The sequence below is a fragment of the Ochotona curzoniae genome, unplaced genomic scaffold (assembly GCF_017591425.1).
Source record: "Ochotona curzoniae isolate NIBS_2020 unplaced genomic scaffold, NIBS_Ocur_1.0 scaffold_4937, whole genome shotgun sequence".
Classification (NCBI taxonomy): domain Eukaryota; kingdom Metazoa; phylum Chordata; class Mammalia; order Lagomorpha; family Ochotonidae; genus Ochotona; species Ochotona curzoniae.
This window is the reverse complement of record NW_024467126.1, coordinates 2,135,081-2,161,736: the sequence shown is the minus strand read 5'-3', so window position 1 is coordinate 2,161,736 and position 26,656 is coordinate 2,135,081. Positions and strand designations below refer to the sequence as shown.

The 26,656-nt window shown below is 64.1% G+C and overlaps 4 protein-coding genes across 12 annotated transcripts; 1 reads left to right on the top strand and 3 right to left on the bottom strand.

Moving 5' to 3' along the window:
• The first annotated feature begins 1,922 nt into the window (after window positions 1–1,922).
• YIF1A (Yip1 interacting factor homolog A, membrane trafficking protein) lies at window positions 1,923–4,800 on the top strand. Of its 2 annotated transcripts, XM_040970671.1 has the most exons (8): window positions 1,923–2,100; window positions 2,624–2,835; window positions 2,996–3,100; window positions 3,262–3,340; window positions 3,897–3,954; window positions 4,039–4,194; window positions 4,419–4,512; window positions 4,589–4,800. In XM_040970671.1, the coding sequence occupies exons 1-8, from the start codon at window positions 2,070–2,072 to the stop codon at window positions 4,733–4,735; spliced, it is 882 nt and encodes a 293-aa protein (XP_040826605.1). In that variant the 5' UTR covers window positions 1,923–2,069; the 3' UTR covers window positions 4,736–4,800. The 2 variants fall into 2 exon arrangements, with proteins under 2 accessions (XP_040826605.1, XP_040826606.1); XM_040970672.1 differs by lacking the exon at window positions 4,039–4,194.
• A 238-nt stretch (window positions 4,801–5,038) lies between these two features.
• CNIH2 (cornichon family AMPA receptor auxiliary protein 2) lies at window positions 5,039–9,798 on the bottom strand. Of its 5 annotated transcripts, XM_040970875.1 has the most exons (7): window positions 9,436–9,516; window positions 6,641–6,709; window positions 6,215–6,268; window positions 6,101–6,151; window positions 5,958–6,070; window positions 5,727–5,870; window positions 5,133–5,645 (listed from the first exon to the last, which is right to left on the bottom strand). In XM_040970875.1, the coding sequence occupies exons 1-7, from the start codon at window positions 9,514–9,516 to the stop codon at window positions 5,618–5,620; spliced, it is 540 nt and encodes a 179-aa protein (XP_040826809.1). In that variant the 3' UTR covers window positions 5,133–5,617. The 5 variants fall into 5 exon arrangements, with proteins under 5 accessions (XP_040826810.1, XP_040826809.1, XP_040826813.1 ...); XM_040970876.1 differs by lacking the exon at window positions 6,101–6,151 and having other exon boundaries at window positions 5,039–5,645; window positions 6,221–6,268; window positions 9,436–9,798; XM_040970879.1 differs by lacking the exons at window positions 5,727–5,870; window positions 6,101–6,151 and having other exon boundaries at window positions 6,221–6,268; window positions 9,436–9,520.
• A 566-nt stretch (window positions 9,799–10,364) lies between these two features.
• RAB1B (RAB1B, member RAS oncogene family) lies at window positions 10,365–16,411 on the bottom strand. 2 transcript variants are annotated; one of them, XM_040970861.1, is made up of 6 exons: window positions 16,316–16,411; window positions 14,229–14,301; window positions 13,939–14,034; window positions 13,757–13,852; window positions 11,807–11,938; window positions 10,365–11,721 (listed from the first exon to the last, which is right to left on the bottom strand). In XM_040970861.1, the coding sequence occupies exons 1-6, from the start codon at window positions 16,327–16,329 to the stop codon at window positions 11,527–11,529; spliced, it is 606 nt and encodes a 201-aa protein (XP_040826795.1). In that variant the 5' UTR covers window positions 16,330–16,411; the 3' UTR covers window positions 10,365–11,526. The 2 variants fall into 2 exon arrangements, with proteins under 2 accessions (XP_040826795.1, XP_040826796.1); XM_040970862.1 differs by lacking the exons at window positions 11,807–11,938; window positions 13,757–13,852.
• Window positions 16,412–17,009: 598 nt separating this feature from the next.
• On the bottom strand, window positions 17,010–23,827 carry KLC2 (kinesin light chain 2). Of its 3 annotated transcripts, none has more exons than XM_040970999.1 (15): window positions 23,533–23,827; window positions 21,666–21,896; window positions 21,200–21,269; window positions 20,579–20,801; window positions 20,269–20,356; window positions 20,066–20,167; window positions 19,818–19,991; window positions 19,303–19,402; window positions 19,047–19,096; window positions 18,898–18,965; window positions 18,527–18,635; window positions 18,291–18,443; window positions 18,067–18,191; window positions 17,909–17,966; window positions 17,010–17,826 (listed from the first exon to the last, which is right to left on the bottom strand). In XM_040970999.1, the coding sequence occupies exons 1-15, from the start codon at window positions 23,764–23,766 to the stop codon at window positions 17,743–17,745; spliced, it is 1,869 nt and encodes a 622-aa protein (XP_040826933.1). In that variant the 5' UTR covers window positions 23,767–23,827; the 3' UTR covers window positions 17,010–17,742. The 3 variants fall into 3 exon arrangements, with proteins under 3 accessions (XP_040826933.1, XP_040826932.1, XP_040826934.1); XM_040970998.1 differs by having other exon boundaries at window positions 19,047–19,113; window positions 19,299–19,402; window positions 23,533–23,792; XM_040971000.1 differs by lacking the exon at window positions 21,666–21,896 and having other exon boundaries at window positions 23,533–23,821.
• Window positions 23,828–26,656: the final 2,829 nt, after the last annotated feature.

Sequence of the window (26,656 nt, the reverse complement as noted above, 5' to 3'; positions counted from 1 at the left end):
GGCGGGCGGCTGGGGCACAACGGGGGACCCTCTAGTCTGTAATGGCCTCAGGCTAGTGTGCTGCACCCACAAACCCAGTCTTTCCGTGGAGACATGGTTCTGGGAACGTGTTGAATTCAAGTCACAAGCATTCAGCGAGGTGCATGGAGGTGGGGTGAACCCTGCCAGGAATTGCAGCCCCAGCCAGGGCTGTCAGTCCTGCTCCTTGCCCCCTACTTCCCCACACTCCAGGGGGACCCTCAGGTTAGACTGCAGGATATGGACCCTGCCCCAGGTAAGATGGTGAGCACATGGTAACCTTGGGCGGGTCTTTCTGTGTTTGCGTGTGTTTGAGCAAAAGCACTTCAGAACCCCTTAGTCCACCTCCCCGCTGCTCCCCTGCAGAGGTGACTGGAATAGAGGATCCGTCCCAGCTCCTCCATCTCTTCATTCACTTTAGGGCGCAGCTACTTCCCAAGCACCTCGCGATGTGTGAGTGCAGTGCTTGGCCGTGGAGGATGGGTCAGGAGCGGGCAGTGACACCAGGCCTGGCTTCAGAAACCCATGTCCAGGGGCAATGGGCCTGCAGGCCAGGCCAGCCTGCTCCCCTGTCCCCCTGAGACAAGCTGGGAGGACTCCTGAGGACAGCTAAGCTTTGGACAGGTGGATCCCAGAGCTTGCTACCTTGGGAGGGGGCGGGGAGGGGGCAGAGGACTTGATGGAATTCTCTAGAATGACAGAGTTCCTGGGCCCGGCGCGGTGGCCTAGCTAGCAAGTCCTAGGCCTTGAGGCACAAGTTCTGGTCCCAGCAGCCCTGCTTCCTGTCCAGCTCCCTGCTTGTGGCCTGGGAAGGCAGTTGAGGACAGCCTGAAGCCTTGGGACCCTGCATCTGCATGGGAGACCCGGGCTCCTGGCTTCGGATCGGTTCAGCTCTGGCCATTGTGGTTACTTTGGGAGTGAGTCATCAGACAGAGGATCTTCGTCTCTGTCTCTGCTCTCAGTATATCTGACTTTGCAATAAAAATAAATCTTAAAAAAAAAAAAAAAAGACAAAGTTCCTGTGAGATAGAAGCCCCAGGAGACCATGGGAGCGGCCAGAAGCTGGGCTGCGAGGAGGGAGCCCCCAGCAGGCCCAGAAGAGCAGCGATGACTCAGGAATTTTGGGGTCAGTGCACCTGCACCCCCAAATGAGCTGAACCGTGGAAGGGGCAATGCGACTGGCCTAGGAAAGTGTCCTTCCTGCGCAGCCTGTACCACTCTCGGTCTCTTCATGTCTCTGCATGTGTGCGCATGAGCGTGGAGGGCCGTGGGGTCCCCCTCGCCCCCAGCACCCCGCAGCACCAGGGCCCCTGGGGGAGGGAATCTGAAGGGCGGCGGAGGCGGGAGGGCGCTTTCAGCACCAGGCGGCGGACAGCGGCCTCGCGAACCCGAGCAGTGGGCGGCGGCAGGCGGAGTCCGCGGAGAGGGGGGCCGTGTCCGGGCGGGTCTCCCACGTCCACCTCGTGGGCCGAGGCTCTGCTCCAGGCTTGGGTGGAACGTGGAAGGGGACAGGGCGGCAGAGCGAGGGGCCGGCCGCCGGGAGAAGGGGCCTGGTCAGAGGCCGGCCTCCCCTTCCCCGCCGGACGGACCTCCCGTTAATGAAATTCCCTTCAGCGACTGGAGCAGCCGCTCTCCGGGTGTCGTCGTGGCAGGGCGAGCGTCAGATGCCACACTGCGCAGACGCGGAAGTTAATCTCTCAACACCCTCCTATCTGAAGGCGAACTGGCAAGCTCCTTATCCAATCCGAGGGCACCTTGAACAGTCCACCCACCCCTCTTCAGGAAGTTGCCCACTGCCGAATTGGCTTCGGCAAGGGCACTCCAGTAGCCAATTAGGAGAAGAGACAGGAGAGTCGGGACAGCCCAAGAGCCAATGGCAGGCGGCCGAGGATGACGCAAAGGACATGGCGGCCCAAGTCGCCCAGCCCCGGGACGTGTCCGGCTGCGGGGGAACTTCGGTCGGGGCCCAGGGAGCTGAGCAAGCGTCCTCTTAGTTTTCGTTCCCACGAAGCGGCGCAGGCAGGCCCTCGGGGAGAGCGAGCAGCACGGCCATGGCTTATCACTCGGGCTACGGGGCGCCCGGTGCGTGGGGTCCGGGGAGCCGGGCGAGCGGGGTCCGGGTCCGGGAGGGGGTGGCACTCGGGCTCCGCGCCCCGCGAGACTCCTCGGCGCGGCCCGGACTTTGCGCCTTGCGAACCCGGCCTGAGAAGGTCCACTCTCCTTGCCAGGCGGCCAGCCACTTCCAGCCCCGTTTTTCTTTTTCGGCAATTCAGCTTGTTTACTTCAACCATAGAGTTGTCGAAGCGGGGAAGACAGAGGGACTGTTTTCCATGCCCTGGTTCACAGTGGTCAGGCCTGGGACTCTGGTCCCCACGTCGGTGGCAGGGGTCCACTGCTCTCCCAGGCGCACGAGCAGGGAGCTGGACCAGAGGTGGAGCAGCTGGGACTTGAACTGGCGCTTGTGTGGCATGCCAGCATCGCAGGCAGCGGCTTAACCCACGCTGCACCCAGTTCCCGGCCCTCCAGCCCAGGCAGAGGAAAGGGGGTGGTGGCTTGGGCTCCTGCTTGGAATTCGTTACCAGTTCTGGTATCTCCGAACCCACAGGCTCCAAGCACAGGGTCCGGGCAGCTCCGGACCCCCCGCCCCTCTTCGATGACACCAGTGGTGGGTACTCGAGCCAGGTCGGGGGATATGCAGCTCCAGGAACCGACGTGGCCTTCAGTGTCAATCACCTACTCGGCGACCCCATGACCAACATGGCCATGGCCTACGGCAGCTCCATTGCATCCCACGGCAAGGACATGATGCACAAGGAGGTGTGGGCTCTCCCGTCACCCAGGGCAGGGGTGGTGGGCTTGCTGGCCAAGGCCGGGGCTCACGGGATTTCACCTGCTCCTCCCAGCCTGTGGACCCCATAGAGGAGCACTCCGGGGCGTGTGGGGTGGCTCGCCCACTGCCTCCTCTCTCCCCTCCCAGCTGCACCGTTTTGTGTCTATGAACAAACTCAAGTACTTCTTTGCTGTGGACACGGCCTACGTGGCCAAGAAGCTGGGGCTGCTTGTTTTCCCCTATACACACCAGGTGAGCGCTTGGGGCCGGGGGACCCCACGCTGGCCAGCGGTCCTTGCCCCGCCCCCGGCCGCAGCCACGCCCTCAGGAAGTGACCCCGCCCCTGGGACCTCAGCCCCGCCCTCGAGCTTCAGCCACGCCCCCTTCTTTCTCCTCTCCCAACCTGCTACCAGAATTGGGAGATGCAGTACAGCCACGACGTGCCTCTGCCGCCTCGGCAAGACCTCAACGCCCCTGACCTCTATATCCCCAGTGAGTCTCTGACCTGGGGCCCGGGGTGGGGCACTCGCACCTGGCACTGCTCATGAGGTTTGTGTGTGCCATGCCAGGTCTGGGGGGGGGGATGCTTTTTGCCTCTGGGTTTGGACACGTCCCTGCCCAGCCCTGAGTTTCCAGCACCTTCTGGCTCTGGACAGAGGGAACAGGCAGCACCTGTCAGCTGTGACCGTCTGTCAGACTTGTCCTCCAGGAAGCCCTTCCTGATTGCTGCATGACTTAGAGGGACCAAGCCAGGGTGGGCATGAGCGTAGCCTATTGCCACAGTCCAACTTGGAGATGGCTGAGTGGGCAGGGCTACCATCAGTTGCCAGAGGCCGAGGGGAGGCTGTTTCCAGAGCCCTAGGCTCCCAGCAGATTTTAGTCCCTGTCCTCTGGCCAGAAATGACCCTGGTGCTGTCTGGGCTGGGCAGCGGCTTTGCCTGTACTGCAACTTCCGAAAGGCAGCAGGAGGGGGTGTTCTGGGCTCCCAAGCGTGGGGCTAGGGGACTGGGAGCCACACTGACCACCTGCCTGCCTCTGTTCTTGGCAGCCATGGCCTTCATTACCTACGTGCTGCTGGCTGGGATGGCCTTGGGCATTCAGCAAAGGTAGGTTCTTATCCCCCACACCCCTGCCCCCGCCATCCTGCCACGACTGAGTTCTGACCCACACCCCTGGGCTCTCTCCTGCAGGTTCTCTCCTGAGGTGCTGGGCCTGTGTGCCAGCACGGCACTGGCGTGGGTGCTGGTGGAGGTACTGGCCCTGCTGCTCGGCCTCTACCTGGTCACGGTGCGCAGCAGCCTGAGCACCTTCCACCTGCTGGCCTACAGCGGCTACAAATACGTGGGGTGAGCGCTGGGACCCAGAAAGTGAGGGGCCACTGGGGCAGCCCTGGGAAGGGAGGGGGTCTCTGCTGCTCCATTTTGCTACAGTCCCACTTGGAGTTGGCTGAGTGGGCAAGGCTGCCATTGGGCCCCAGCTCCATTTTGCGTGTGGGTGCCAGCAGGAATGGCTGGGGGTTGGGAGGGGCTGGCAGGCGGACTCGGGGCTCAGCGGCCTCCCCCTCCCCCAGGATGATCCTCAGTGTGCTCACGGGACTGCTGTTTGGCAGCGATGGCTACTACGTGGCGCTGGCCTGGACCTCGGCCGCTCTCATGTACTTCACTGTGAGTCCGGCCCCTGCCCTGGGCACGGCGGGGGACAGCTTCCCCAGCCACCTACCTCCATTCCCCCTCCCTCCAGGTGCGTTCCCTGCGGACGGCAGCCCAGGGCCCCGACAGTATGGGGTCCCCGGCACCCCAGCAGCGTCTGCAGCTCTACCTGACCCTGGGAGCTGCAGCCTTCCAGCCCCTCATCATATACTGGCTGACTTTCCACCTGGTCCGGTGACCCCTGCCCCACCCCCACACTCAGGTTTTTTTCATTTTCCAGACATTAAAACTTTGATTCCTCAATTTTGTGGACTGTTGTTCCTGGGGCCATGGTGGGGCTCTGCCTTGCCCAGGGGGTGGGCTTGGGGCTGTCTGAAAGGGGGTGCACCTAGGAGGGCTTCCTGGAGGTACTGACCGCTTGGTCCTCTTGGAGAGGCAAACGGAAGGGTCTCAGCAGGTAGAAGGAAGACCCCAGTGGGGTCTGTCACTCAGGGCTGTCCCCTAAGACTCCCCCCATCTCCTCTAACAGAAGCAGGGCCCACAGGTTCTCAGTAGTTTATTCATATTTTGTCACAAATGGCTGGGGAGAGGGTGCCGGACTCCTCCAGGTGACATAGAAAATAGGTCCCGGGGTGGGGGGAGGGGGCATGGTGGGGAAGGCAAGTAGAGATAGGACTGGCTAGCCTGGGGCGCAGGAGGGGGGACGGGGTGAGGCTGACCCCTGCTGAGCCCACTCATTCCCCGTGTGGGCACCCCCACCTGCAGGGGGAGCCTCCGGCTGGGGGTTCAAGGTAATGGCCCAGAATTTCCAGAGTGGAGCTCTGCCCAGGTTCTCCCGGAAGTGGACAAGGACCAGGCTGGAGGTCCTGCCCCTTGCAGGTGTGACTGCCATGCCCAGAGGCCGGCAGAGGAGCCCTGCCCTGTGAGAACTCTGCCCAGTCCGTGGCCTGGGGCAAGGGCACTGGAGGCGGGGTGTGCCCGCAGCAGCAGTTTCTGAGGGGGTGGGGAGCCCAAGAGGCTGGGGGCACCAGTGCCCCCTCGCTCCCCAGGGCCGAGGGGCAGGGCTGGGATGCACAGGCGTCCGGTCCGTTCTGGGCTTGCTCCCTGGCCGGCGTCGCCCTTAGAAACTCACCAGCGTATAAACCATACTGCGGGGAGACCAAGTGGAGGTCCTGAGGGCTGCCCGGCAGGCCCCCCGCCCCACTCGAGGGCCAAGGGCAGGGCCTCACCTGTACAGGTAATAGAAGAAGGAGAGCAGGTAGAAGGCGAGTTTGCACCAGGACTCCTTCTGGCAGTAGTTGAGGATGTCGGCATTCATGATGGAGACAGCATCATACATGACCTCGGAGCCATCCGCAGGCCGGTGGAAGTACCTGGGGGACGGCACGGGCACGACGGGGCCTGAGTGCACCTGCAGGCCAACCTCCTCTTCTCCCCAGCGCCGTCCCTGATGGCCTCACCTCCAGAGGTGGTAGAAGAGGAGAGGGATGTTGAGGCCGAGGGTCACCCACTCGGCGGCGCACAGGAACATCAGGCAGAAGAGGCCATGGATGGAATACTCGGGGACCACCAACTGCGGGAGGAGGAGCCCACTCATCGTGACCTGGGGACTGAGAGCCCCCCGGCCTCCCACACAGCCCGAGGGAGGACAGCGCTGGGCTCCACACCCCAGAGTGAGCGGCGTGGGGCCAGGGTGCCTCCCGGCCGCAGCCCAGACACTGACCTTCCTTAGGAGACAGCAGATGCGTTCGATGTTTTTTAAACGCTCCCGCTGTAGGGGAAGGAAGGAAAAGGCGGCGATGCGATGCGCCCTGGGCGCCCACCTGCCGGCTCCGCCCCCGCCCTGCCCGCGGCCGCCAGGAGGCGCCAGAGCGGCAAGGAAGCAGCCGCGCCGTCTCCAGGGCAACCGTCGCCATGGAGGGGCCTTCACCCGCGTCTCCACGGCGACGGCCTGGCAGCGGTGGCCTGGCCAGGAGGAACCTGGGCCCGGAAGCCCGTGCCAGGTGTTTGCTTGGGGCGGGGGCAGAAGGGGCAGGGCCGCCAGTTCCCCCAACGCCATCCGCATGCCCACCCCAGCCCCACCCAGGACGGAGGGAAAGACAGACGGACTGACACACCTCGTCACAGCACATGTATCACTTACTGCCCGCGCTGGGTTGCCCTGGTCGATGGGGTTCTTGAAGTCGGTCCGCAATTCATCAAAGGCAATGATCTGGGGAAGGAGCAGGGCCTCGTCAGGGTTGAGGCTTGCCTTCCCTGGGGTCAGAAATGACGCACAGGAACTGGTTGCCAAGGTGGGGAAACTGAGACCCAGTGAGGGGCAAAGTGCGGTCCGATCATACAATGATCTGATTGCCACGAAGCCTTGGTGGCCTTAGGTCCTACACCCCCTTCCAAGACACCCCATGGGGGACTACTCTCCATGGAGTGCGTGCTGAGCTTTAGGCCCCACCCCTCAAGACCTGGGACCCAGGACCTAAGCCTTGGCAAACTCCAAGCTCCTTCCCAGCCGTTGGAGACTCGGGGGGCTGGGGGGAAGGGGTGGTGGAGGAGCAACTTGATGCTGAGCAGGTGTGATGACAACATGTGGGGTGCAGTGGGGACCAGTCCAGGAGGGAGGAACAGCACAGGGGGGCAGCAAAAACAAGGAAGGGTCAAGGACAGGAGGGAAGTCAGAGGCGGGCGGAGGTGGGGGAAGTGGGGAGGTCAGAGGTCAGCCCAGGAGCCAATACTCAGGGAATGTCAGACTGTCATCCCAGGACCAGGGGCAGGAGGGCCTGGATGTCCCCCATCCTGCCACTCGCACTGGGCCAGCAGCCCTGTGCTTACTGACATAGGGACTAGAGTGAAGGTAACTGGTGAGAAATAAGACATGGACACGTCTATCGGGTGCAAATAAGTTTTTTTGAAATCCATTTTTTAAACATAAAGCGACGTTTTGGAAGACAGCATGAACATCACTGGCCACCATGTGTCCAGTGAGGAGCTAGCCTGAGTGAGGAGAGCTGCAGAGGAGGCGGGAGGCGTGCGTGGTGGGGCCTGCAGCTCTTCCCAGCAAACTCCAGAGGGTTCAGTGGGCTGAGCAGGGGGAACAGAGCAGGGGGGACAGAGCAGGGCCCCGGGCAGGCGTGCCTAGGGGAAGCACGGCTGGGGGAGGTGGGCTGGTAGCAGAGCCGACTGGGCCCCCTCCCCTCAGGAAGCGTCAGGCCCACCACCCCCAAGCCTGCCAGACCCCAGACGGCTGGGGAGGGAAAAGAACACGGCCTTCCTGCAGGGAGCTGGGCCATCTGGAGCCCCCTCCCAGCTCCACCAGGCACAGTGTGAGGGGCCAGCAGGGAGCGGAAGGGTGCCGTCTGTCTGCCCCAGAGCTGGCACTGCGACAGGCGGGGTGTCGCGCCTCCCACCCCCCAGGCTGCCTGGCGCTGACTCAGCACCCCCAGCCCCGGAACAAACAATCCCCCACAGTGACAGCTGACACACATCACTCACCACTAGGGTTGCCTAGCGACCAGCAAGGTCTGGGCTGATCTGGGGTCTTGCCCTGGAAGGTTCTAGTCCTTACCAGTTTTGGACTACGGCTGCTGTCCCCTGCTCCTCCTGACACCGTGGGGCCAGGTGAGGAGGTGGCCTCTGGGAGAAGGGCTTGCTAAAGTCCCACAGCCACGAGGCTCGCTAGTAGTAAGTGCTCGCAAGACAGAAGTGGGATGAACGGGGGCAGAGCAGAGCTGAGTGCTGGGTCCAGAGCCCCTGCCCCTCGCACACCCCAAGTCTGTCTGCACACAGGTGTGTTGGACGAGGACTGTGGGAGGTCCCAGAGCTTCCTGAACTCCGAGGAACCAGCCCGTGTCCCCCAGTTCTGTGAAGGCCTTGGCCCTTGCTCAGGACAGAGTCTCAGAGATCAAGATGGAAGGGTGGAGAAGAAGGGAGGGAGGGGGAGAGAAGCAGGAGAGTCAGTTACAGCCTTCAAAAGAAGCAAGGAACAAAGGCAGGCCGTAGGGTGGCACCTGTGTGTCCCCACCCCCAGCAGGGGTCTATGGGGAAAAGGAAAAGGTGGCAGGGATGGCAAAGGAAAGGAAAGGTGGCAGGAATAGCAAAGCCAGAGGTGGGTCAGGAGCTCTGGGAGGGCCCCGGAGCAAGGCAGGTCCCAGACAGAGAGCAGTGGGGGGAGCAGGGACAGTGAGGTGATGGAGGGGCTTGGGGAGAGGATGGAGAGAAATGAGGGGGGCAGCGTGGTGGGAGCCAGAGCACCCGGCCCATCTGGGAGGGGGCAGGGTGGAGCAGTGAAGAGGGGTGAGCTGGAAGCTGCGGGACAAGGGGCACACTGAAGGAGGGTGAGGGACAGAGCAGGGGGACAAAGCGGGAAGTGGGGGCAGAAAGAGGAGGGACATGGGGGGATGGGGAGGTGGGGGGGGGAGCTGCTCTGAGCCAACCCTGCTTGGTCAGGAAGGGGGCTGGGAAGGGAATGGGTTAATAGGCTCCAAGATATGTGGGTCCTGTAAACAGATGCAGTTGCCATAGCAACGGGCTCCATCACTCTGGCTGGAAAAACCCACAAAGAGTGGGGGGGGGGGAGAGCAGTAGACAGACAAACTGCCCGACAGACAAACAGGGGTGGCTGGACAGGAGGGGCATGGGAGGAGGACAAGAATTCCAGAATTCAGTATCCCCACCCCTGGGCTGCACGGGACAGAGGGGCAAGGGGCTGCCCAACATGCCCACAGACAGGCGGGGGCGGTGGAGGGAAGGAGGGGGCACCGGGAAGGAAGCCGACCATGGAGGTGCTAATGGGGGCGAAGCTGACCGATAGCGGGGTCGTGCGGATAGCAGTGAAGAGGCTCCAAGTTGCCCCAGGCTCTGAGCCCATTCGCCCGATCCCCCCTGGCCCTCGTGCCCCCGGCCCCCACCCCACCCCCAGCCCGAGCCCCAACCCGGCCTTACGTGCCAGATGACAAAGAAGATGAGGGAGGCGCACAGCACCAGGGTGAGCATGTAGCAGAACGCGGCGAAGGTGAACGCCATGGCCCCCGCGCCGGGCGGTGGCCCGGGGGGCGCCAGCGCGGGGCCCGGGCGCAAGGGGACGCCCCCCGGCCCGCACTTAGGGCCGGCCGGGCATGGCCCGCGGGGTTTGGGGGACGCAAGCGGCGTGGCCGGGACCGGGGCCGCGGGGCCGTGGGGGGCACGGGGCGCGGGCTGTGGGGCTCGGGGGGCGCGTCCGCTGCCGGCTGCCCGGGCCCCGATCGCTCATCCTGCGATCCCTCGCCCGCGGCTCCCTCGCTCTCCAGCCCGCGAAGCCGGCGGGGCGGAGCCGGGGGCGGGGCCGTCGTGCCTCGGGCGGGGCTGGGCTCGGGGCGCCCCTCTGCCCCGCCCCCCACCCCCGGAACCCAGGTGGCGCAGGAACCCCAGGCACAGAGGCACCCTCGTTCCCCCAGCCACCCTCGGTCCACTGGCACACACCGCGCCTCACTGGGACAGGAGCTCCGGCTAGAAGGCCGAGCACTTGTCACCGTCCCAGTGGGCAAAGGCACTTGAGCGGTACCCGAGGCATGGAGGCCAGATGCAGGGGGCAGGCGCCCATGCTGCCCAGGTCCAGCACACATCAGCTGGGGAACTAGCTGAGGCTCAGCAGGTACTCCCGCCAGCTGCCTGCCTCCCTGACACAGCCGTGCTGGGCCCTTGGGGAGGGACCATAGCTGCAGAAGCAGGCAGCTCTCCTGGCCCCAGTATGTGGGTCAAGGGCTTCTGCTAGCAACCCTGGGACACAGTCCCCAGCCAAGACCCTGTGCAAACCCCAGCCCGGGGCCCAAGGCCCAGTCCACCTACCCCACACCACGCAAGGGAGCCCACAGACCACGCTCAGCCACCACAACTTCCTGGCAAAAACCCTCAGCTCATCCGAGGGCCAGTGGAAATTTATTATTTTTTTTGTCCTTTTCCATCTTTCCCCAAGTGGCTTTTCCTTGTAAAATGTCTGACATGACACCAGAGGGGCACCAGAGGGGAACCTGGGAGCAGGGGCACACCCCAAGGGGCAGGCCTGTGAATTAAATACTAGTTGGGGCATGGGGCAGGGGCCAGGGGCCAGGAGCCAGACAAGGAGAGACGGCACCAGGACATGGCTTCTACATTGAGACCAAAGGTTTGTTTTCCTGCAGGAAGCAGCTGTACCAGAGGGAGGGGTCAGGATCCTGGGCAGCAGGGGAAAGTGGCAGGGGCCAGACCTGTGCCCCCAAAGCAGTGGCGGGTCTGCCATCTGAGGCGCCAAGGGGATGGAATGGCCCAGGCCAGATGTGCTGCCTCAGGGAGGGAGTAGGTGCTGGCAGGGCAAGGGTTAAGGCTAGCGCCCGGCCTCAGCATGGTGGGCCTCCCGCCTCCGCCTGCCAAGGGGACAAAGGGGCCCGGTGTACAGGCAGCACACAGCCGGCTCCGGCAGGGCAGGGGGCGGCAGAAGCAGGCACCCTCTGGGCTCACGACACAGGCCCAGCGCGGCGGCTACCCGCCCACCTGGCCGCTGTGTGCTCAGACCCCATGGCAGCTGGACGGCTGGAGCTGGGCGTGTGGGAGGGACAGGGCAGGTGGAGCAGAGAGGGTGGGCTGCTGGGCTGCCACCCGTCCTGAGGTCCCAACCCAGGGCCCAGGACTCGGGACCCCAGGCTCTGACAGCAGTCAGGGCGGGGGGCAGGGATGGGCCCCAGCTGTGGGAAGAGGGGCAGGGAGAACCCAGTGCAGCATATGGGGGGTGGGCAAGCGGAGAAGCCCTCCTTCTCAAGACGGGTGGTATCCGCAGTTACCCAGGCAGCAGCAGAGCAGGCCCTGCCCCAGCCAGCCCCAGGTCCAGGGTTTCTTCCGGTAGGGGGTCCTGATAGCAGGGCCCAGGGCAGAAGGCAGACGGGCCAGAGGGAGATGGGGTGCCCAGGACACCCCGAAATCACAGACTCAAATACCCCGGGAGAGGGAGAAGGAGGCACTTCCCACGCCCTTCTGGGGCATCATCTGTAGGGGTCCCTCTGGTGCCACTTCCCCATGCCCCTCCTAGCAACAGCCACCACCGGGCGTCTTCACAGGGGTGCTGTCGATCTTGATGTTGGGCCGCTCACCCCCCGAGGCTGCCCCCGGCCCCATGCGCTTTTTGATCTCCGCAGCCATGGTCATGAACGCCTGCTCCACGTTGGTGGCATTCTTGGCACTTGTTTCCAGGAAGGGGATGCCCAGCGAGTCAGCGAACTCCTGACGGGGGAGGGGAGGGGGAGAGGCAGAGGGGTAAGAAGCAGTGGGTGCTAGGGGCCCCCAGGCGGGCGGCCCGACCCCTCACCTTGGCTGTGGTGCTGTCTACCACCTTCTTGGTGGTGAGGTCGCTCTTGTTGCCCACCAGGAGCTTGTTGACGTTCTCGCTGGCATAGCGGTCAATCTCCTGCAGCCATTGTTTCACGTTGGCGTACGACTCCTGGGGGGCCAGGCCACCAAGTTACCCATGCCCGCCGGGGCCAGGGGCAGGCCTCTCCCCACCAGGCTCAGCCTGCCTCTGCCCTGCCCAGCACCCCAACAGCTGACCCTCCTCCAGGCCCAGGCCCATGTGGGAGCCAGTGGCCCTGGAAGGCAGAGGGGAGATGGGATCGCAGGTGGCCATCAGTGGGACACAGTGTCCCCGTGGTGGCGGCAGCATGCATGGCCCAATGGTGACATCGAGGCCCTCTCACCTGACCCCAAGTGGACTCAAGCCACAGTCCTCTCTACCCTCTGGGGCCGGTGCCCTGGTGGCACTCCCCTGGTAAGCTCACAGCTTGGCCTGCACCTTCAGACAACATGCCCAGGACCCAGGCTTGGTGGGGATGCCACAGGCAGGCCCTATGCGGGTGGGAGGCGAGGCAGGGCACAAAGTGTTTGAGCATGCTGTCTTGGCCGACCAGGAACCAGGGGGAGGGGGCTGGATCAGCCCGGGACAGAGAAGATGGTCTGCAGCACAGGGCACGGGGTGGGAAAGAGCTGAACTGTCCTGGCGCGGCTTTGTCAGTCAGCGGCTCTGCACTCCTGGCAAGGCCACCTGACTGCCCAGGCCTCAGTTTCCCGTGGCTGCAGACCAGCACCTCCGGTGGGGCTGTTGTCAGCAGAACAGAATGAATGCAGGCCCGCCTCCCGACAAGAGCTTCATTAGCGAGAGCGGCGATTATCCTCATCACTGCTATTCTGAAGGGACAGAGCTGACAGGGACGCTGGGGAGACGAAAGGCCCGGGGGCGGGAGGAGAAGCTTCCTGGCCAGGTTACCCAGATGCAAGCGGACACGTGCATGTTGCACGCGGCCTGCGGGCAGGAGCCCTGGCTCCCTCCATGGCTTCATGGAGCAGGGCGAGCTGCTTCCTCACATGCAAAACCCAGCGCCAGCACTCCATGCCCAGTGCACGGACAATGCGGGGTTATGGTGACGAGGCTAGACCACAGGGCAGCCTGACCACTCCGTGGCCACGCTGTGCTGGCAGGAGGGAGGTGGAAGCTGGGTCTTTGCTGGGAAGCACATGTCTGGGCTTGTGGGGAAAGTTCTAGATGACCCAGCCAGGAGACACTGAAGTCAGGAGGTGAAGGGCCCTAGGACCTTGACCTTCCAAGGGGAAGGTGGGCATGGAGTCGAAAGCCCCCGAGAGCAGCAGGCTAAGGCCCTCTCAGGGGATCCCGCGAGGTTTGACCCGCCTTAGGACTGGCAGGTAGGAGGGCTGCAGGGCACACCCAGGCTGGCAGGTGGGCTGGGAGCAGGGGGACGCCTTCCTGGAGGCAGATGCAGTCCCCCACATCCCCAGGGCAGGTTCCCCACCGGAAGCCGACAAAGCAGACTGGGCTCCTGTGTCCGCCCCCAACCAGCTAGAGGACTTGTCAGCGGCACCCCCATCCTGAGCTCCCAGCCCCATGGGGAAGATAGCAATGTGACGCGGGCCTGTCCCCAAGTGTCACATGGCCACGTTTCTGGCTGCTTCCAGCGCTGTGTATCCAGCACCCCTGTACTTCTGCTCACACTGGCCCAAACTCTGGGTCCCTGCCAGAGGGAAGACCCCTGGCTGCTGCCCCCAGCAAGCACAGGCCCAACATGGTGACCAGCCAGCTAACCAAGGTAGCAATGGTGGCGCGAGGCTGAGGCCTGGCTGGGGCCATTTCCTCCCCGCCATGTGCTCCCCCAGCACAGGCAGCCTCCTCTCCAAGAAGAACAGAGAAGCAGCCTTAGTCACAGACTTAGGGCCAAGAAGGCAAGGCCGATGCTGGGGAGCCCAGCAGTACCTGGTCGGTGACATCATACACCACGATGATGCCGTGGGCCCCCCGGTAGTAGCTGGAAGTGATGGTCCGGAAGCGCTCTTGCCCAGCTGTGTCCCACTGCATGGTGGGAGCGGAAGAGGGAGGTCAGCTAGGGTCAGCTGTGCCCTGGCCCTCCCCAGGCAGTCCAGAAGGCCGCCACTCACGATCTGGAGTTTGATGGTTTTGCCGTCCAGCTCAATGGTCCGGATCTTGAAGTCCACCCCAATGGTGCTGATGTAGCTTTCGGTGTATGTGTCGTCCTGGAGGCCAGGGAGATGGCTGAGCAGGTGTGTAAGCCTTGGTTCTCAACCCCTACTCGGAGGTACTCCTGGTAGGCCCCGCACTTCATCCTTGAGCCCCACCATGCCCCCGGGCTGTCCCTGCCCCACCAGCCGCCAGCCAGAATCCCAAGGAGGCACAGAAAGGGGGGGGGGGGAGGAGATGGGCTACTCACTGCAAACCGCAGGAGCAGGCATGACTTGCCCACGCCCGAGTCACCGATCAGGAGCAGCTTAAACAGGAAGTCACTAAGGAGAGAGGCAGGGAAGGTGTGAAGGCGAGGGGCTGCCTGCCAACATCCTGAGGTCACACACAGCCCCCAGATCCACCCACTGCTGCCGTGTCACAAGCCAGCCCTCAGGGGAACTGTGACCTGCTGTGAATCACAGTCTATCAGGTGCCAGGGCTTGGCCTCCTCCTCGGACTCTTGACACACTTCACAGCTACGTCCAGGAGCGGCTACTTAGCGGCCCCCCGAAGCACCCTGAAGTGTGCCTGGCCTGGGAGAGGAGGCCCCAGAAGGGAAAACTAGGGTTCAACCCAGAACCTGTTATGCCAAAAAGCCGTGCAAAGAAGTTGATGAGAGGCTGGCATTGAGGTGTTACAGGGTTAAGCCACTGCCTGTAGTGCCGGCATCCCAATCAGACACTGGTTTGAGTCCCAGTTGCTCCACTTCTGATCCAGCAACTTGCTAATGTGCCTGGGAAAGCAGTGGAGGATGGCCCAAGTACCTTGGCCCCTGCACCCGCGTGGGAGACCCAGAAGACGCTCCTGGCTTTGGCCTGGCCCTGCCCCAGCCACTGAGGCCATTTGGGGAAGATCTCCCTCTCTTTCTGTAATTGTCTCTCAAATAAGTAAGTCTTAGTTTAAAAATGGAAAGAAGCTGCTTTGAATCCCTGCGAGGGGCAGTGGGCAGGTGGCAGGGATGGCCCCTCATACAGGCAGCACCAGCACTGCTCCAGGTCCCCCCAACAGCCCAGGGAAGGGACTACAGCTGCTGGCAGCCAGCGAGGCACCCAGGGCTCAGAGGTGGCAGTGACTGCCCCAAGACACAGCACTCACCACACTGAGGGCCCCTGCAGCTGTGTGGGGCTGAAGCTCGGAGAGAGCCGGAGGTCCACTTTAGGCCCTAACCCAGTGCCGTTTGCCTTCGCTCAAGGGATCCTGACAACTGCTGGGGCTGTAGGTGTTGGAGAGAGTCCCCTCTAGGCCCTAACCCAGCACCCATTTTCGCTCTCACCCAAGGGAACCCGAGGCCAGACCAAAGAAGAAAAAGGGAATTGCAGAAAGCAAGATGCCAACACCAGCAGATACTGGAGGAAGCTCCCGTCCCCTGCCAGGGGACAGCTGTGGTGCCGTTGGGACCTGAACACAGGTAAGGACAGGGCAGGACACAGCGGGAGCCAGCACCTGCGGGCCACCCGTGCCGGGGTCCAGCTGCCACTGCCAGCCCCGACGGGCCACCCGAGGGCCTCCGGCGGAGGGGTCCAGCTGCCCGAGTCAGTCTCCAGGGCACAAGAGGCGCAGATGCCCTCCAGCCACCAAGCACTTGCAACCCTAAGATGTGGAATCCTCCCGCCCCACGGAGGACCCCCGAGTCCAGTCAGTCACCAGGACAGCGCTGACCCGACCTCACAAGCGCTCCCCCAGGCGCCCCACCCACTCCTTCCAGGAAATCCGGACCCCAACCCAACTCCTCCCGGGTGACACCCTCCCTCCCCGGGGGCGGGCTGCCCAGCTCCGCCGGCTAAGGATGCAGACAGCACGCGGGACGACGCCCCCTTCCCGGGCAGTGGTCGCGGCCCCACCGCGCCCATCTCCTGCGCTGAGCGCACTCTGTGCTCCTTCCCCGACTTCCCGCTGGATCTGCCCGGCTCCCAATCCCTCCTCGGGACGAGTTCGCGAAGCAGGGCGCCAGGGCCCAGACCCGAGACCGGAGGCACCCGAGCCGTGGCAGGTGCCCGGCCGCCGGCGGGGGGACCGGCAGCACCGCGCCTCCGGCCTCCAGGCGCGGCCCCGGCACCGCTGCGTCCCGGGCCCGGGTTCCAGGATCGGGGTGTCGAGTCGGGGTCCGGGGCCCCCCGGGGAGGAGGGGCGGGACCCGGATGTGTGCTGGGGGTGGGAGGAGGGAGGTCAGTGGAAGAGGGACCCGGATGTGGGGGCTCCGCGCAGCCCTGACCCGGGCTAGACAACTCCGGGATGCGTCCAAGCCCGTACTCGGGACCGAGGCTGCGCCAGGCGGCGCGGGCGGGGCTCACTCACTATTCGGGGTTCATGGCGGCGGCGGCGGCCCGCTCGGTCGCTCCCAGTCGGCTCTGCTCCGCCTCCCGTTCCAAGATGGTGGCCGCTCCGCCCCTGAGGCCCCGCCCGCGACGCGCAGGCGCAGACGTTCTCGGCGGATGCGGTGGGGGGGCTCGCCGCGGTGCTTCTTGGAACGTGTAGTTTCTCATGTGTCACGACTCTCTCCCACTGCGCAGGTGTAGCTCCGAGTCCGTGCGTTGCTGCTGCGCATTGCCTTCTGGGGCTCGTAGTTCGCTTGCTAGTAGTCCCGGGCGGAGGGCTGCGCTCCCCACCCAGGCTGAGGCTCGGTTTGGAGCTGGGTTTCGCACATGCACACGATTGGCAGATGCCGTCTTCCTAACTCCTGCAGGAGCATGCCAGCACTCCGGTTTTATGGATGGAAATCTGCTCGAGGTCAGACAGCCTGAGAGTACGGTAGCCCTCACCAAAGCCCTCCACTCTTTGCAACGAGGTTTTAGAAGCAAGTCTGAGCCCAGCGGTGCCCCCCAACAACTCAGGGATGAGGGCAGGGTCTCTGACCCCCACCTGCAAGGGGCTGGACAGGATGGAGTGAAACCAACACACACTCTGATCATTCTTGCAACCTCTCCCGACCCCACCTCGACCTGGTCCGTCTCAAAACAGGCCCAGCTTGGGTTCAAGCCATCTTTATTTCTATAGTGACATCTGAAAACAGGGCGCGCCCGCTTCATGCCCACCCCAACAGGGGCAGCCTCTCCCGCCCCTCGCGAGAAGCTGCAGGTGCGAGACGGGGTGTGGCAGGAACGGCTCCAGGGGCGACCGGACGAGGAGCAGTGCATAAGGCCGGGGTGCGGCGCAGGGCCCGGCTGCTAGGATGGACGGCAACGAGCGAGGACCCTCTGGCCCGGGTGATGGCGAGCTGGTGTGCATCCCTGGGGGGCCAGGAGGGGCGTGAGAAGGTCCGGCGGCCTGGGGGGCGGCGCAGCTCCTGGGCCTGGGAGACCCTCGCCCCCGCGCGGAGATGGGGTTGATTAAGGCCTGGGCGGTACCTCTAGAGAAGGGGACGAGGAGACATTGAGGAGTCCTGTGGGCCGGGGGTGGGGGGCATGGCCAATAACTTATTTCTCTATATACAGAAGCAACCGCCGGGGAGGCGGGGGCCTAGTGTTCTTGGCTCTGGAAGGTGGGCTGCCAGCCCCTCCCATGGGCCCGGGGAGGAGGGGCTCCGCCGGAAGGAATACATACGGGGAGCAGCCGGGGCAGCCAGGCCCCCCGGCCAAGGCTGAGATGACAAAGGAGGAGGTTACCCTGAGATTGAACAGAAAAGGGGGTCCTGGGGAGAGGCAGGCGGGACAAGCAGCAGGCCCATGCGCAGGGCTGGGGGCTGTGCTGGGCAGCGGCTCTGGCAGCTGGCTGCCCCTTCAGGCCTAGCCCACCAGGGAGCTTCGTCGAGAGAGGTCCATGGAGCTGGAGCTGAGGGTGCGGCTGTCGGAGAGGCCAGGACCTCCGGGCTGCGGGCAGAGAGGCAGCGGCTGAGGGCGTGCCCTGGCACCCCCACCCAATGCCGCCCCGTCGCCCCTACCCTGCACCTACCTGGACAGCCTCTTCCACACTCTTGTTGAGGAAATTGAGGGAACTGGCTCGCTTCATCCTGAGGCAGAGGATGAGAGCACGGCCACCATGAGCCAGGGGAGCTGCGAAGCGGCCGGGGAGGGTGGGGGTCAGTGCTCGGCCTCGGCTCGGGGGCTCACCTGGGGTTGGGGGGCTCCTGGGGGCCCCCGCCCTGCAGCTTCTTCACCAACATCTCGCTGCTGCGCCTCAGGGCATCCCGGAGCTTTCCAAAGGAACCACTGCGCCGCAGGGCGCCACTGCCATCCTGCCAGGCGTCAGGCTCAGGACTCTGGGCCGCCCCCTTCCTCTCCCCCCTGCATCCCACCTCCTCCCTGTGTGCCCCCTCCCCAGGCCTCGGACTCACCCCGCTCCAATCGGCTGCAGGCCCTGCCTCCTCCAGGTCCGACTCAGACCGAGGCCCAGCTGCCCCATCCCGGCCACCACGGCGGTCTCCCCGCCCACTGCCACCGTCTTTCAGCAGCTCTACCACCTTGGTCTGGCTGGCAGGGTCCAGGCCCTGAGGGGATGGCAGCGAGCGTCAGGCCCTGCTGGGAATGCAGGGCCTGTGGGTGCTGTCCAACCCCTCGCCAGGAGCCCCACCTGCTTGCGGCTGCGGCTGGCACAGTCCTCCAGTGTGTGTGCGGCCTCCAGCTTGCCCTGGCGTCGATACAGGGCTCCCAGGCTGCGCAGGGTTGTGTTGACTGTGGGGCTGGGGAGGGCCAGGTGGGGTGGTCAGACCCGTCCTTCCACTACTCCAGCCCTCCTCGCACCCAGCTGGCACTAGCACCCCGAGCAATTATCCCCCAACCAGATTGTAGCCCCCACTCTTGCTGCAGGTGTGGCAAGCCTTGCCTTCTTGGGAGGAGTGGCCTGTGGTCTGGGCCCTCAAGGGTGAGCTGACCAAGTGGGGCAGTATGTTTCAGGGTGACCAGATACCACATTCCTGCCCCCAGCCTGCCCAAGGCCCTCACCTGTCCACTTTGCAGGCCTTGTACCAGCTTCCATATTCCCCATAGGGGGCACTGTCCCGGCGCTTATCCTGGGGGAGGAGTGGTCAGGGGAGGTGCGTGAAGCCCCCTCCACCCAGCCCCGTGCCCTGCCCAGGCCTACCAGGACCCACCTTGCTCTCCTCACGCTCCTCGGCGTGCATCCAGATGGGCTTGTTGTCCCCTGGGGGAGAGGGCAGCCTCAGCAGCCAGCCCCCCGAGCCTTCCTGCTGGGTCGGGCCTCAGGAGCCACCCCGACATGACGCCAGGTACAAATGATGGGCCAGACGCTGAGGGATCCCCGGGGCCAGGTAACACCAGGCGAGTGGGGAGCCCCTGGTGTGCGGAGTGCATGGGGCGCAATCAGGCGGGTGCATGCCCCCGACTCACCATTGACGGAACCGAACTCCTTCTCGTGCGCACGGGTCAGGATCTCCTTGTACAGGATCTCTGCGTCCTGGTACTTTCCCTGCCTCAGGTAGCAGGAAGCCTGCGGGGCCAGGTGGGGTGAGCAGGCTGCCAAGCCCCCAGCCCGCCCTCCCACCCAGCCTGCAGCCCTCCCACCCAGCCCCCAGCAGGCCCTCCCACCCAGCCTGCAGCCCTCCCACCCAGCCCCCAGCAGGCCCTCCCACCCAGCCTGCAGCCCTCCCACCCAGCCTGCAGCCCCCAGCCTGCAGCCCTCCCACCCAGCCTGCAGCCCCCAGCCCGCCCTCCCACCCAGCCTGCAGCCCTCCCACCCAGCCTGCAGCCCCCAGCCGGCCCTCCCACTCAGCCCCCAGCCGGCTCTCCCACCCAGCCTGCAGCCCCCAGCCCGCCCTCTCACCCAGCCTGCAGCCCTCCCACCCAGCCTGCAGCCCCCAGCCCGCCCTCCCACTCAGCCTGCAGCCCCTCCCAGCCCCGGGCACCAGGTTGTTCTTGGTCTTGGCCACGTTGGGGTCGTCCGGCCCGAGGCGTGTGGCATAGATCTCCAGTGCCCGCCGGTAGTAGTACTCCACCTCCTCGGCTTTGCCCTGGTTCTGGCACAGCAAGGCCAGGTTGCTGAGCTGCTTGGCCACATCTGGGTGAAACTTACCCAAGACCTGAGACAGGAGAAGCAGTCACGGCTGGGCTCGGGCTGCTGGGTCCCCTGCCTACCCCCGGCCATGGCAACCACCTTCTCACGGATCTCCAGTGCCCGTTTGCACAGTGGCTCAGCCTCCTTGTACTTGCCCCGCTTGCCGTATAGAACCGCCAGGTTGTTGAGTGTCGCAGCCACCTGGGTGTGGGAGAATGGAGGCTCCTTGAGCTGTGGCCCTGCCAGGCACAGACTCTGGGACCCCTGCAGGGGATGACCTCTTTCCCCCAACTCCCACTCACTGCTGGGTGATCTTTGCCTAATGTCTTCTCCCGGATGGCCAGGGCATCATTGAGCAAGTGGGCAGCTTCCTTGTACTTGTTCTGGTCCCTGGAGGCAGATGGACACGTGGTCAGTGTTGCCCTCCAGCCCTGGTGGCCTGGGGTCTCTCTCCCTGTTGTCACTGATGTGATAGAATGTGCACTGGGACCTGGGCAGTCCTGGTCTTCCAGGGGCTTAGGGGCCAATGGGCAGTTTGCTGGTGTTTGGGTCCCAGCCCACGGCTGGCACATAGGCATGCCCAGGGACACCTGGGACTGAAAAGGCTCTCACCGGTAGACCAGTGCCAGGATGTTGAGCATGGTGGCCACGTCAGGGTGGTCGTGGCCTGATGTCTTCTCCAGGTCCTCGAGTGCCTGCTTGCAGAGCGGCACGGCCACCTCATAGCGGCCCTGTGACGCATACTGGATCACCAGGTTGTGCAGGGTGCGGAGTCGCGCGGGGATCTCATAGCCTCCGTGCTGGGCAGCTACATCCCCTCCTCCAGGGCTGGGAGCTGCAGGGTCAAAGGCATGTCAGATGGACCGTGTTCCCACAGCACATACCGGCCAATGGCCACGACTCTGCCCTGGAGCCTTGGCCTGCATAGACTGTGGGCACTGTGACACACACCCTGCAGCCCCAAGGTCTCTGTGCTCAGCACCTCTCACTGTAGCTTGGCAGGGGCACAGCAGGGGACCTGATGCTGGGCCTGGCTCTCCTGTGTTTCTAACTGGGATGTCTGCTCTCATCGGTCTCCATGAGGCCGCTCAGGGAGAAACAACCCACCTGCAAACTCGAGCACTAAGGGACACACCACTCTGCTATTGCCAGAAACGGATCTGTGCTGCCCACAAGCTCCAGGGCCCCAGACACCTCACCCTGCTCACCCCTTCCTGCCCCTCCCCTGCGCACCTGGGCTCTGCTCCTCCTCATTGGGGAATAGATCGTCCAGAGAGTCCTTGGGAACGTCCCCCTTCTCCTCCTGGGGAGGGAGACAGGGCAGGTGTGAGGGCGGTGGGAGGTATACACCCTGTGCCATCCGTGCCACCCGCCCCTGTGGCATGGGGCTCAGGCTCGGGGAGGTGTCCTCCTCCAGCCGCCCGTGCCACCTGCCCCTGTGGCATGGGGCTCAGGCCCGTGGAGGTGTCCTCCTCCAGCCGCCATGCCACCTGCCCCCTGTGGCTTGGTGCTCACACTCGCGGAGGTGTCCTCCTCCAGCCACCTGTGCCACCTGCCCCCTGTGGCATGGGGCTCAGGCCCGGGGAGGTGTCCTCGTCCAGCCGCCGTGCCACCTGCCCCCTGTGGCATGGGGCTCAGGCCCGGGGAGGTGTCCTGCTCCAGCCGCCGTGCCACCTGCCCCCTGTGGCTTGGTGCTCACACTCGGGGAGGTGTCCTCGTCCAGCTTGCGGATCTGGCTCATGAACAGCAGGTGTTGCTTCTCCTCCTCAAGCTGGGCCACGGCCTGCTCACTGCGCTGCAGCTTCTGCTGCGTCCCCGCCAGCTCCTCGCGTAGCCACTGGTTTTCCTGCACCAGCCGCCGCACCTGCGCCCGCAGTTTCTGCTTCTCTGACTCCACAGCCCCCAGGTGGCTCGACAGCGCCAGGATTACCTGTGCAGCCAGCCAGGGACATCAGAGCCCTGGCCCCTCTGGACTGGGGTCCCTCACCCTCAACACCCCAAACAATCCCTGTCTGAGGGTAAAGCCCAGGAGGGTGGACATCCCTGACGGTGGAGGAGGGCTGTCTGGGTGCTAGGCCCCTGAGCAGCCAGAGACCATCTGTGTCTCCTGGGCTGGTGGTGTCCCTGCAGCCAATCACGCCTCACTGCTCTCAGGGGCCAAGAGACCTGGGGTGCTGGGCCACCCCAACTCCTGTCAGGGGTTCATGGCAGTACGAGTCTTCAGTGGCCCCAGGTGGGGGAAGAGCACTTGTGCCAAGCCAAGATGCCCTGGTGGGCCACAGGGGCAGCTAAGGGGGCATCCAGAGGCCTCCATCTGCAGGCCTCTCCCCTGCCTCTGTGGCTCACATGGGTCTCCTCCTAACCCCTGCCCTCACTGCCATCCGCAGAGCTCCACCTGGGCCATGCCCGCTAGGCCCCTGTGTGGTCACCTCTGCCCAACAGCAGGTGATAAAGGGAGAGTGGAGAGCATGTTGCTCTGCTTTCTAGCTCAGCAGCAAACAGCCCAAGGACCCTTGTTGCAGACAACACTCCCTAAACAGCCTGGAAGAAAGCCCAGCAGACGGTCCCTAGTTTAAAGACAAGAAAATCAAGATGCAGGGGCCTGCCTAGGCCAGCGGAATCGGGCAGGGGAAGGACCAGGGTCTGAGGGGCACACCAAGCCTCTGGACATGCCAGTGCCTTCGGGCATGTCAGGCCAGTGTCCTGGACAGCCCCCACCCTGGTTCAGGTGAAAAGCAAGCTCGAGTGGACAGGGTCTCATGGCCCTCCCCTTCATTGCAGCCCACCCGAAGACTGGCCACTCCCCTCTGGCCACCATCTTCAGCTGAGCTTCCCAGCCAGCCCCTGGCTACCCATTCCTGTCCCTGACCACAGGTTTATTCTTCACGCCTCAGCTGGAGGGAGCTTCCGGAATGCAGGTGGGCCTCAACCCAGCTGGCCACCTGCAGGAACCCCGCAGAGGCCTGCTGTGCCAGGCAGATGCCAAGGCCCACGCTGGCTGCCATCTACACAGGCCAGCTCTGAGCCCTGGCTTCCTCACACTGTCCCCTCTCAGTGGCCCCCCATCTTTCCTACCCCAGGACCCCTGCACATGCCCCCCTCCCTTCTCTGGAACCGCCTTCTTCGCGTCCTTAAATGTCATTTCCCCAGAGGAGTCAGGAGTGCTCAGCAGAGACCTCCGGCTAGCAGCTATCACAAGACCCTGCTCTTTCCTTTGAAGAGCTTCTCACCATGGATAAAATGATCTCTGTGTGTGTGTGTGTGCTTCCTATTGGACTGGGGACTCCGTGTCTCTGCCACCTGACACACCGCCTGGCCCACAGGGAGCCCAGCGACAACAGCAACAAACAGACCAATGGGGTGAGGGAGCAGGTGCTCCCCAAGGACTCCTCTGCGGGATTGTCTATCCAGAAGCAGGAAGTGGCCCTGTGGGGGTGGGGGGCAGTGAGCGAGAGTGATCAGGGTCTGAGGAGGGGGAGGACCGAGAGGGTCCTCAACAGTCATTTTGGGGGCGCCCTGTCCAGATCCCTCCCCGCGCAGTCGCCGCGGTGACCCGGCCGACCTACCTGTGCCTCCCCCAGCCCCAGCTCGATGGCTTCCAGGGATCGGCGCAGGAGGACGCAGCGCTCCTGCGAGCCGGGCTCGGCAGCCTCGCCGGCGGCGTCGGGCGCGGCCAGGGGGGCCAGCAGGGCGCGATGCTCCCCGCGCAGAGTCTCCAGCCCCTGGATGACCGCTTTGGTGCCCAGCACGATCTCATCCTGGCTCAGCTTCTCCTCCCGCGGAAGCACCATCGTGGCCATGGTGGCGCGCGCGCGCGCAGCCTGGGAAGGCGAGGGGGCGCGGGTGGGCAGGTGGGCGCCGACCACCCCGGCGCTCCCCGACGCCTGGGTGCCCCAGGGAGGTGGAGATGCCCAGACCCTTAGACCCCACGACCGGGGCCCGCGCTCAGCCTACAGGGGGCGCGCCCGGCCCGCGTCGGCCCTGGAGACGCAATGCGGTGCAGCCAGCGAGGCCGGACCCGCGCGTTCAGCCCCGCACGCCACCGGCTCGGGCTGCCCAGGTTCCAGGCTTCCCTCCTGATGGAGCAGCCACCGACGCTGCGGGGAGCGCGGCGCGGGATGCAGGGGTCCGCTCCTGTGCCGGAGACGCGGCCCCAGCACCCCTCGGACAGCCCACTCAGGCCCCAGCCCCAACCCCTCTGGAAGGGGGTGAACCTGCCAGCCCCGCCGGGGGTCCGGGTCCTGCAAGGCCACGCCCGCAACCACCCCTCCCCCCCCCCAGGCGGAGGGAGCCCCCCACCCAAGCCCCACAGGGCCGCGCCCCTCCCTCGCCGCTGGCAGCCCCGCTCCGCCCACGACGACCCATCCCCGGGCCGCGCCCCCGCCGACCTCGGCCCCGGCCGCCGCTCCGCTCCGCGCCGGCCTCGCTTCACCGGGACCCACAACCGGGAGCCGGGCCCGCAGCGTCCATCCCGCCGGCCTTCCCGGCAAGCCCCGCGCCGCCTTAAAGGTGAAGCTGCTACCTCGCAGGCGTCGGAGGGGGCGAAACAGGCGCCTCTCCGCCCCGCGCCGCCTTAAAGGAGCGGGCGGGCGCAGCTCCGCGGGGCGGTGCTTCTCCCGGGGCGGAGCGCGGCTTCGCCCGGCGCAGGTGGACCGCGGACACCTCCTCCGGGCTCCTCGGTTGGGTGTGCCTCTTGCTCCCGGGACGCCTTCAGCGAGGACGGCGGGAGGAGCCCGGCATCCGGTTCGGGGGCGCAGTTGGCACATGGCGGGGCTCGGAGGCGTGATAAGACTCCGTGGCGCCCTCCGTCGTTGCCCTTCCCCGCATCTCTCGGGGGTCTGACCCCGGGCTCCACCGTCCTGAGAGAAACACCCCGGCTTGGGAGCTGGTCGCGTGTCAAAGAATTCTCCTCCCACTGTATTGGGGTTGCTGGGGGGAGGAAGCGGGTAGAGAAGAGGGGAGCCTGACCCCTGTGGCTGGACGCTCTGCTGCGCTTCCAGTGGCCTGCTCCCCCAGGGCAGGCCGAGACTGTTGTGTCACTGCAAGGGTAGCTGCTGGGGACACGGCGGATGTCAGGGAGAGCTGGTTGAAGAAACAGGTAGTCGGCCTAGTGGATAGGTTGTCTTTCTGCTGCATCCCACCAGGGCAGAACCTGGGGGGCAGCGGTGCCTACTGAGGCTGGGTCCCTGCTGCGCCTCTGGTGGAAGAGCTGCATGGAGTTCTGGGCCCTGCTTCACCCAGCCTCTGGGGAGGGAACCAGCAGACTAAATTAAAATCCTGAGTGGGTGTCTACGCATCTGTGGCTGCTGCTTCCAGGTGAGGCATTAAGGAGTGACAGGCTGCACACAGCACAGTGGAGATGGAGACCCTGGCCTCCTGGTGTCCCCAGATGGAGCCCCCCGCCTGGGAGCCCCACCCCTGCTCAGACCTAGGCGTTCAGCATGGGGCCCAGGAGCCAAGCACAATGACCTCCCTGTCCTGGGTCCCCACCCATTCCTGCAGCCCCAGTGGAGTTGGTAGGCAGCGAGGGCCCTAGGGGATATGTCCATCCAAGGTCTCAACTTCCTGAGGAACCAGCAGCCCTTCTTCTACAGAGGAGGGGTTCCCCAGTCAGCCACAGCCCAAGGCTGCTGCGGGAAAGACCCTTAGCCAACCATAGGTTTCAGATAACTTATATGGCATATTGTTATAATTGTTCTATTTTGGTATTGTGAAGTCCTTACTTAGAAATTGAACGTTAAGGGCCAACATTGCAGTGCAGTAGGATTGCCTGCAGTAACAGCTTCCCATAAGAGCACTGGTTCACGTCCTGCTGCCCCACTTCCCATCCAGCTCCCTGCTTGTGGCCTGGAAAAGTGGTCCAGGACAGCCCAAAGCCTTGGGACCCTGCAGCTGTGTGGCCGACCTGGAGGAAGCTCCTGACTTTAACCTGTCCAGCTGTAGCTGTTGAAACCAATTTAGAGAAGAAACCAAAGGATGGACAATCTCTCTGTAACCCTGCCGTTCAAATAAATATTCCTTTTTCTTCTAAAGATTTCTTTTTCTTTTTTTGGAAAGTCAGACATACAAAGAGAAGGAGATACAGAAAGAAAGATCTGTCTGCTTGTTCACTCCCCAAGTGCCCACAATGGCCGAAGTTGCGCTGATCCGAAGCCAGGAGCCAGGAACTTCTTCCAGGTCTCCCACATGGATTGCAGGGTCCCAAGGCTTTGGGCCGTCTTCTCCGCTTTCCCAGGACACAAGCAGGAAGCTGGATGGGAGTGGAACAGCCAGGATTAGAACTGGCACTCATATGGGATCCTGGGCATGGGCAAGTTGAGGACTTTTATCCACTAAGTATCACACCGGGCCCTCAAATAAATATTCTTTAAAGGAAGTGAGACATTTGCTTTATTTCCACAGGAAAGAAACACGTAATTAGGATTTGCTACTGCCTGTGGCTGCAGACACCCTCCGGAGGCCTTGGAATGTGTCCATGATACATGGGAGGAGGGGCTGCTAGAAGGAGAACTTTTCATTTTTGTACTAATCTGGCGTCAGAGTTGTAGCACAGCTCATTGAGCCACTGCCTGCAAAGCCAGCATCCCATAACACCTTCTGTTTGAGTGCCAGCTGCTCCATTATGGATTCAGCACCCTGCTTAGGCTCACAAGAAAGCCAGGGACGATGGTCCATGTGCTTGAACCCGAC

What these genes read in the sequence shown, in the direction of transcription:
- YIF1A (XM_040970671.1), top strand. Translation starts at nt 2,070, where the DNA reads ATGGCTTATCACTCGGGCTACGGGGCGCCCG. An exon ending in TTTTCCCCTATACACACCAG is followed by an intron (nt 3,101 to 3,261) that starts GTGAGCGCTTGG and finishes ACCTGCTACCAG; the next exon opens with AATTGGGAGATGCAGTACAG. An exon ending in CCCTGACCTCTATATCCCCA is followed by an intron (nt 3,341 to 3,896) that starts GTGAGTCTCTGA and finishes TGTTCTTGGCAG; the next exon opens with CCATGGCCTTCATTACCTAC.
- CNIH2 (XM_040970875.1), bottom strand. Translation starts at nt 9,516, where the DNA reads ATGGCGTTCACCTTCGCCGCGTTCTGCTACATGCTCACCCTGGTGCTG. An exon ending in AGGGCAACCCAGCGCGGGCA is followed by an intron (nt 6,269 to 6,640) that starts GTAAGTGATACA and finishes CTTCCCCTACAG; the next exon opens with CGGGAGCGTTTAAAAAACAT. An exon ending in GGGGGGCTCTCAGTCCCCAG is followed by an intron (nt 6,071 to 6,100) that starts GTCACGATGAGT and finishes CTCCTCCCGCAG; the next exon opens with TTGGTGGTCCCCGAGTATTC.
- RAB1B (XM_040970861.1), bottom strand. An exon ending in TGTATGATGTCACCGACCAG is followed by an intron (nt 11,939 to 13,756) that starts GTACTGCTGGGC and finishes CTGGCCCCCCAG; the next exon opens with GAGTCGTACGCCAACGTGAA. An exon ending in TAGACAGCACCACAGCCAAG is followed by an intron (nt 11,722 to 11,806) that starts GTGAGGGGTCGG and finishes CTCCCCCGTCAG; the next exon opens with GAGTTCGCTGACTCGCTGGG.
- KLC2 (XM_040970998.1), bottom strand. Translation starts at nt 23,766, where the DNA reads ATGGCCACGATGGTGCTTCCGCGGGAGGAGAAGCTGAGCCAGGATGAG. An exon ending in AAGGCCTGCAAAGTGGACAG is followed by an intron (nt 18,636 to 18,897) that starts GTGAGGGCCTTG and finishes GGCCCTCCCCAG; the next exon opens with CCCCACAGTCAACACAACCC. An exon ending in CCAGCCGCAGCCGCAAGCAG is followed by an intron (nt 18,444 to 18,526) that starts GTGGGGCTCCTG and finishes CCATCCCCTCAG; the next exon opens with GGCCTGGACCCTGCCAGCCA.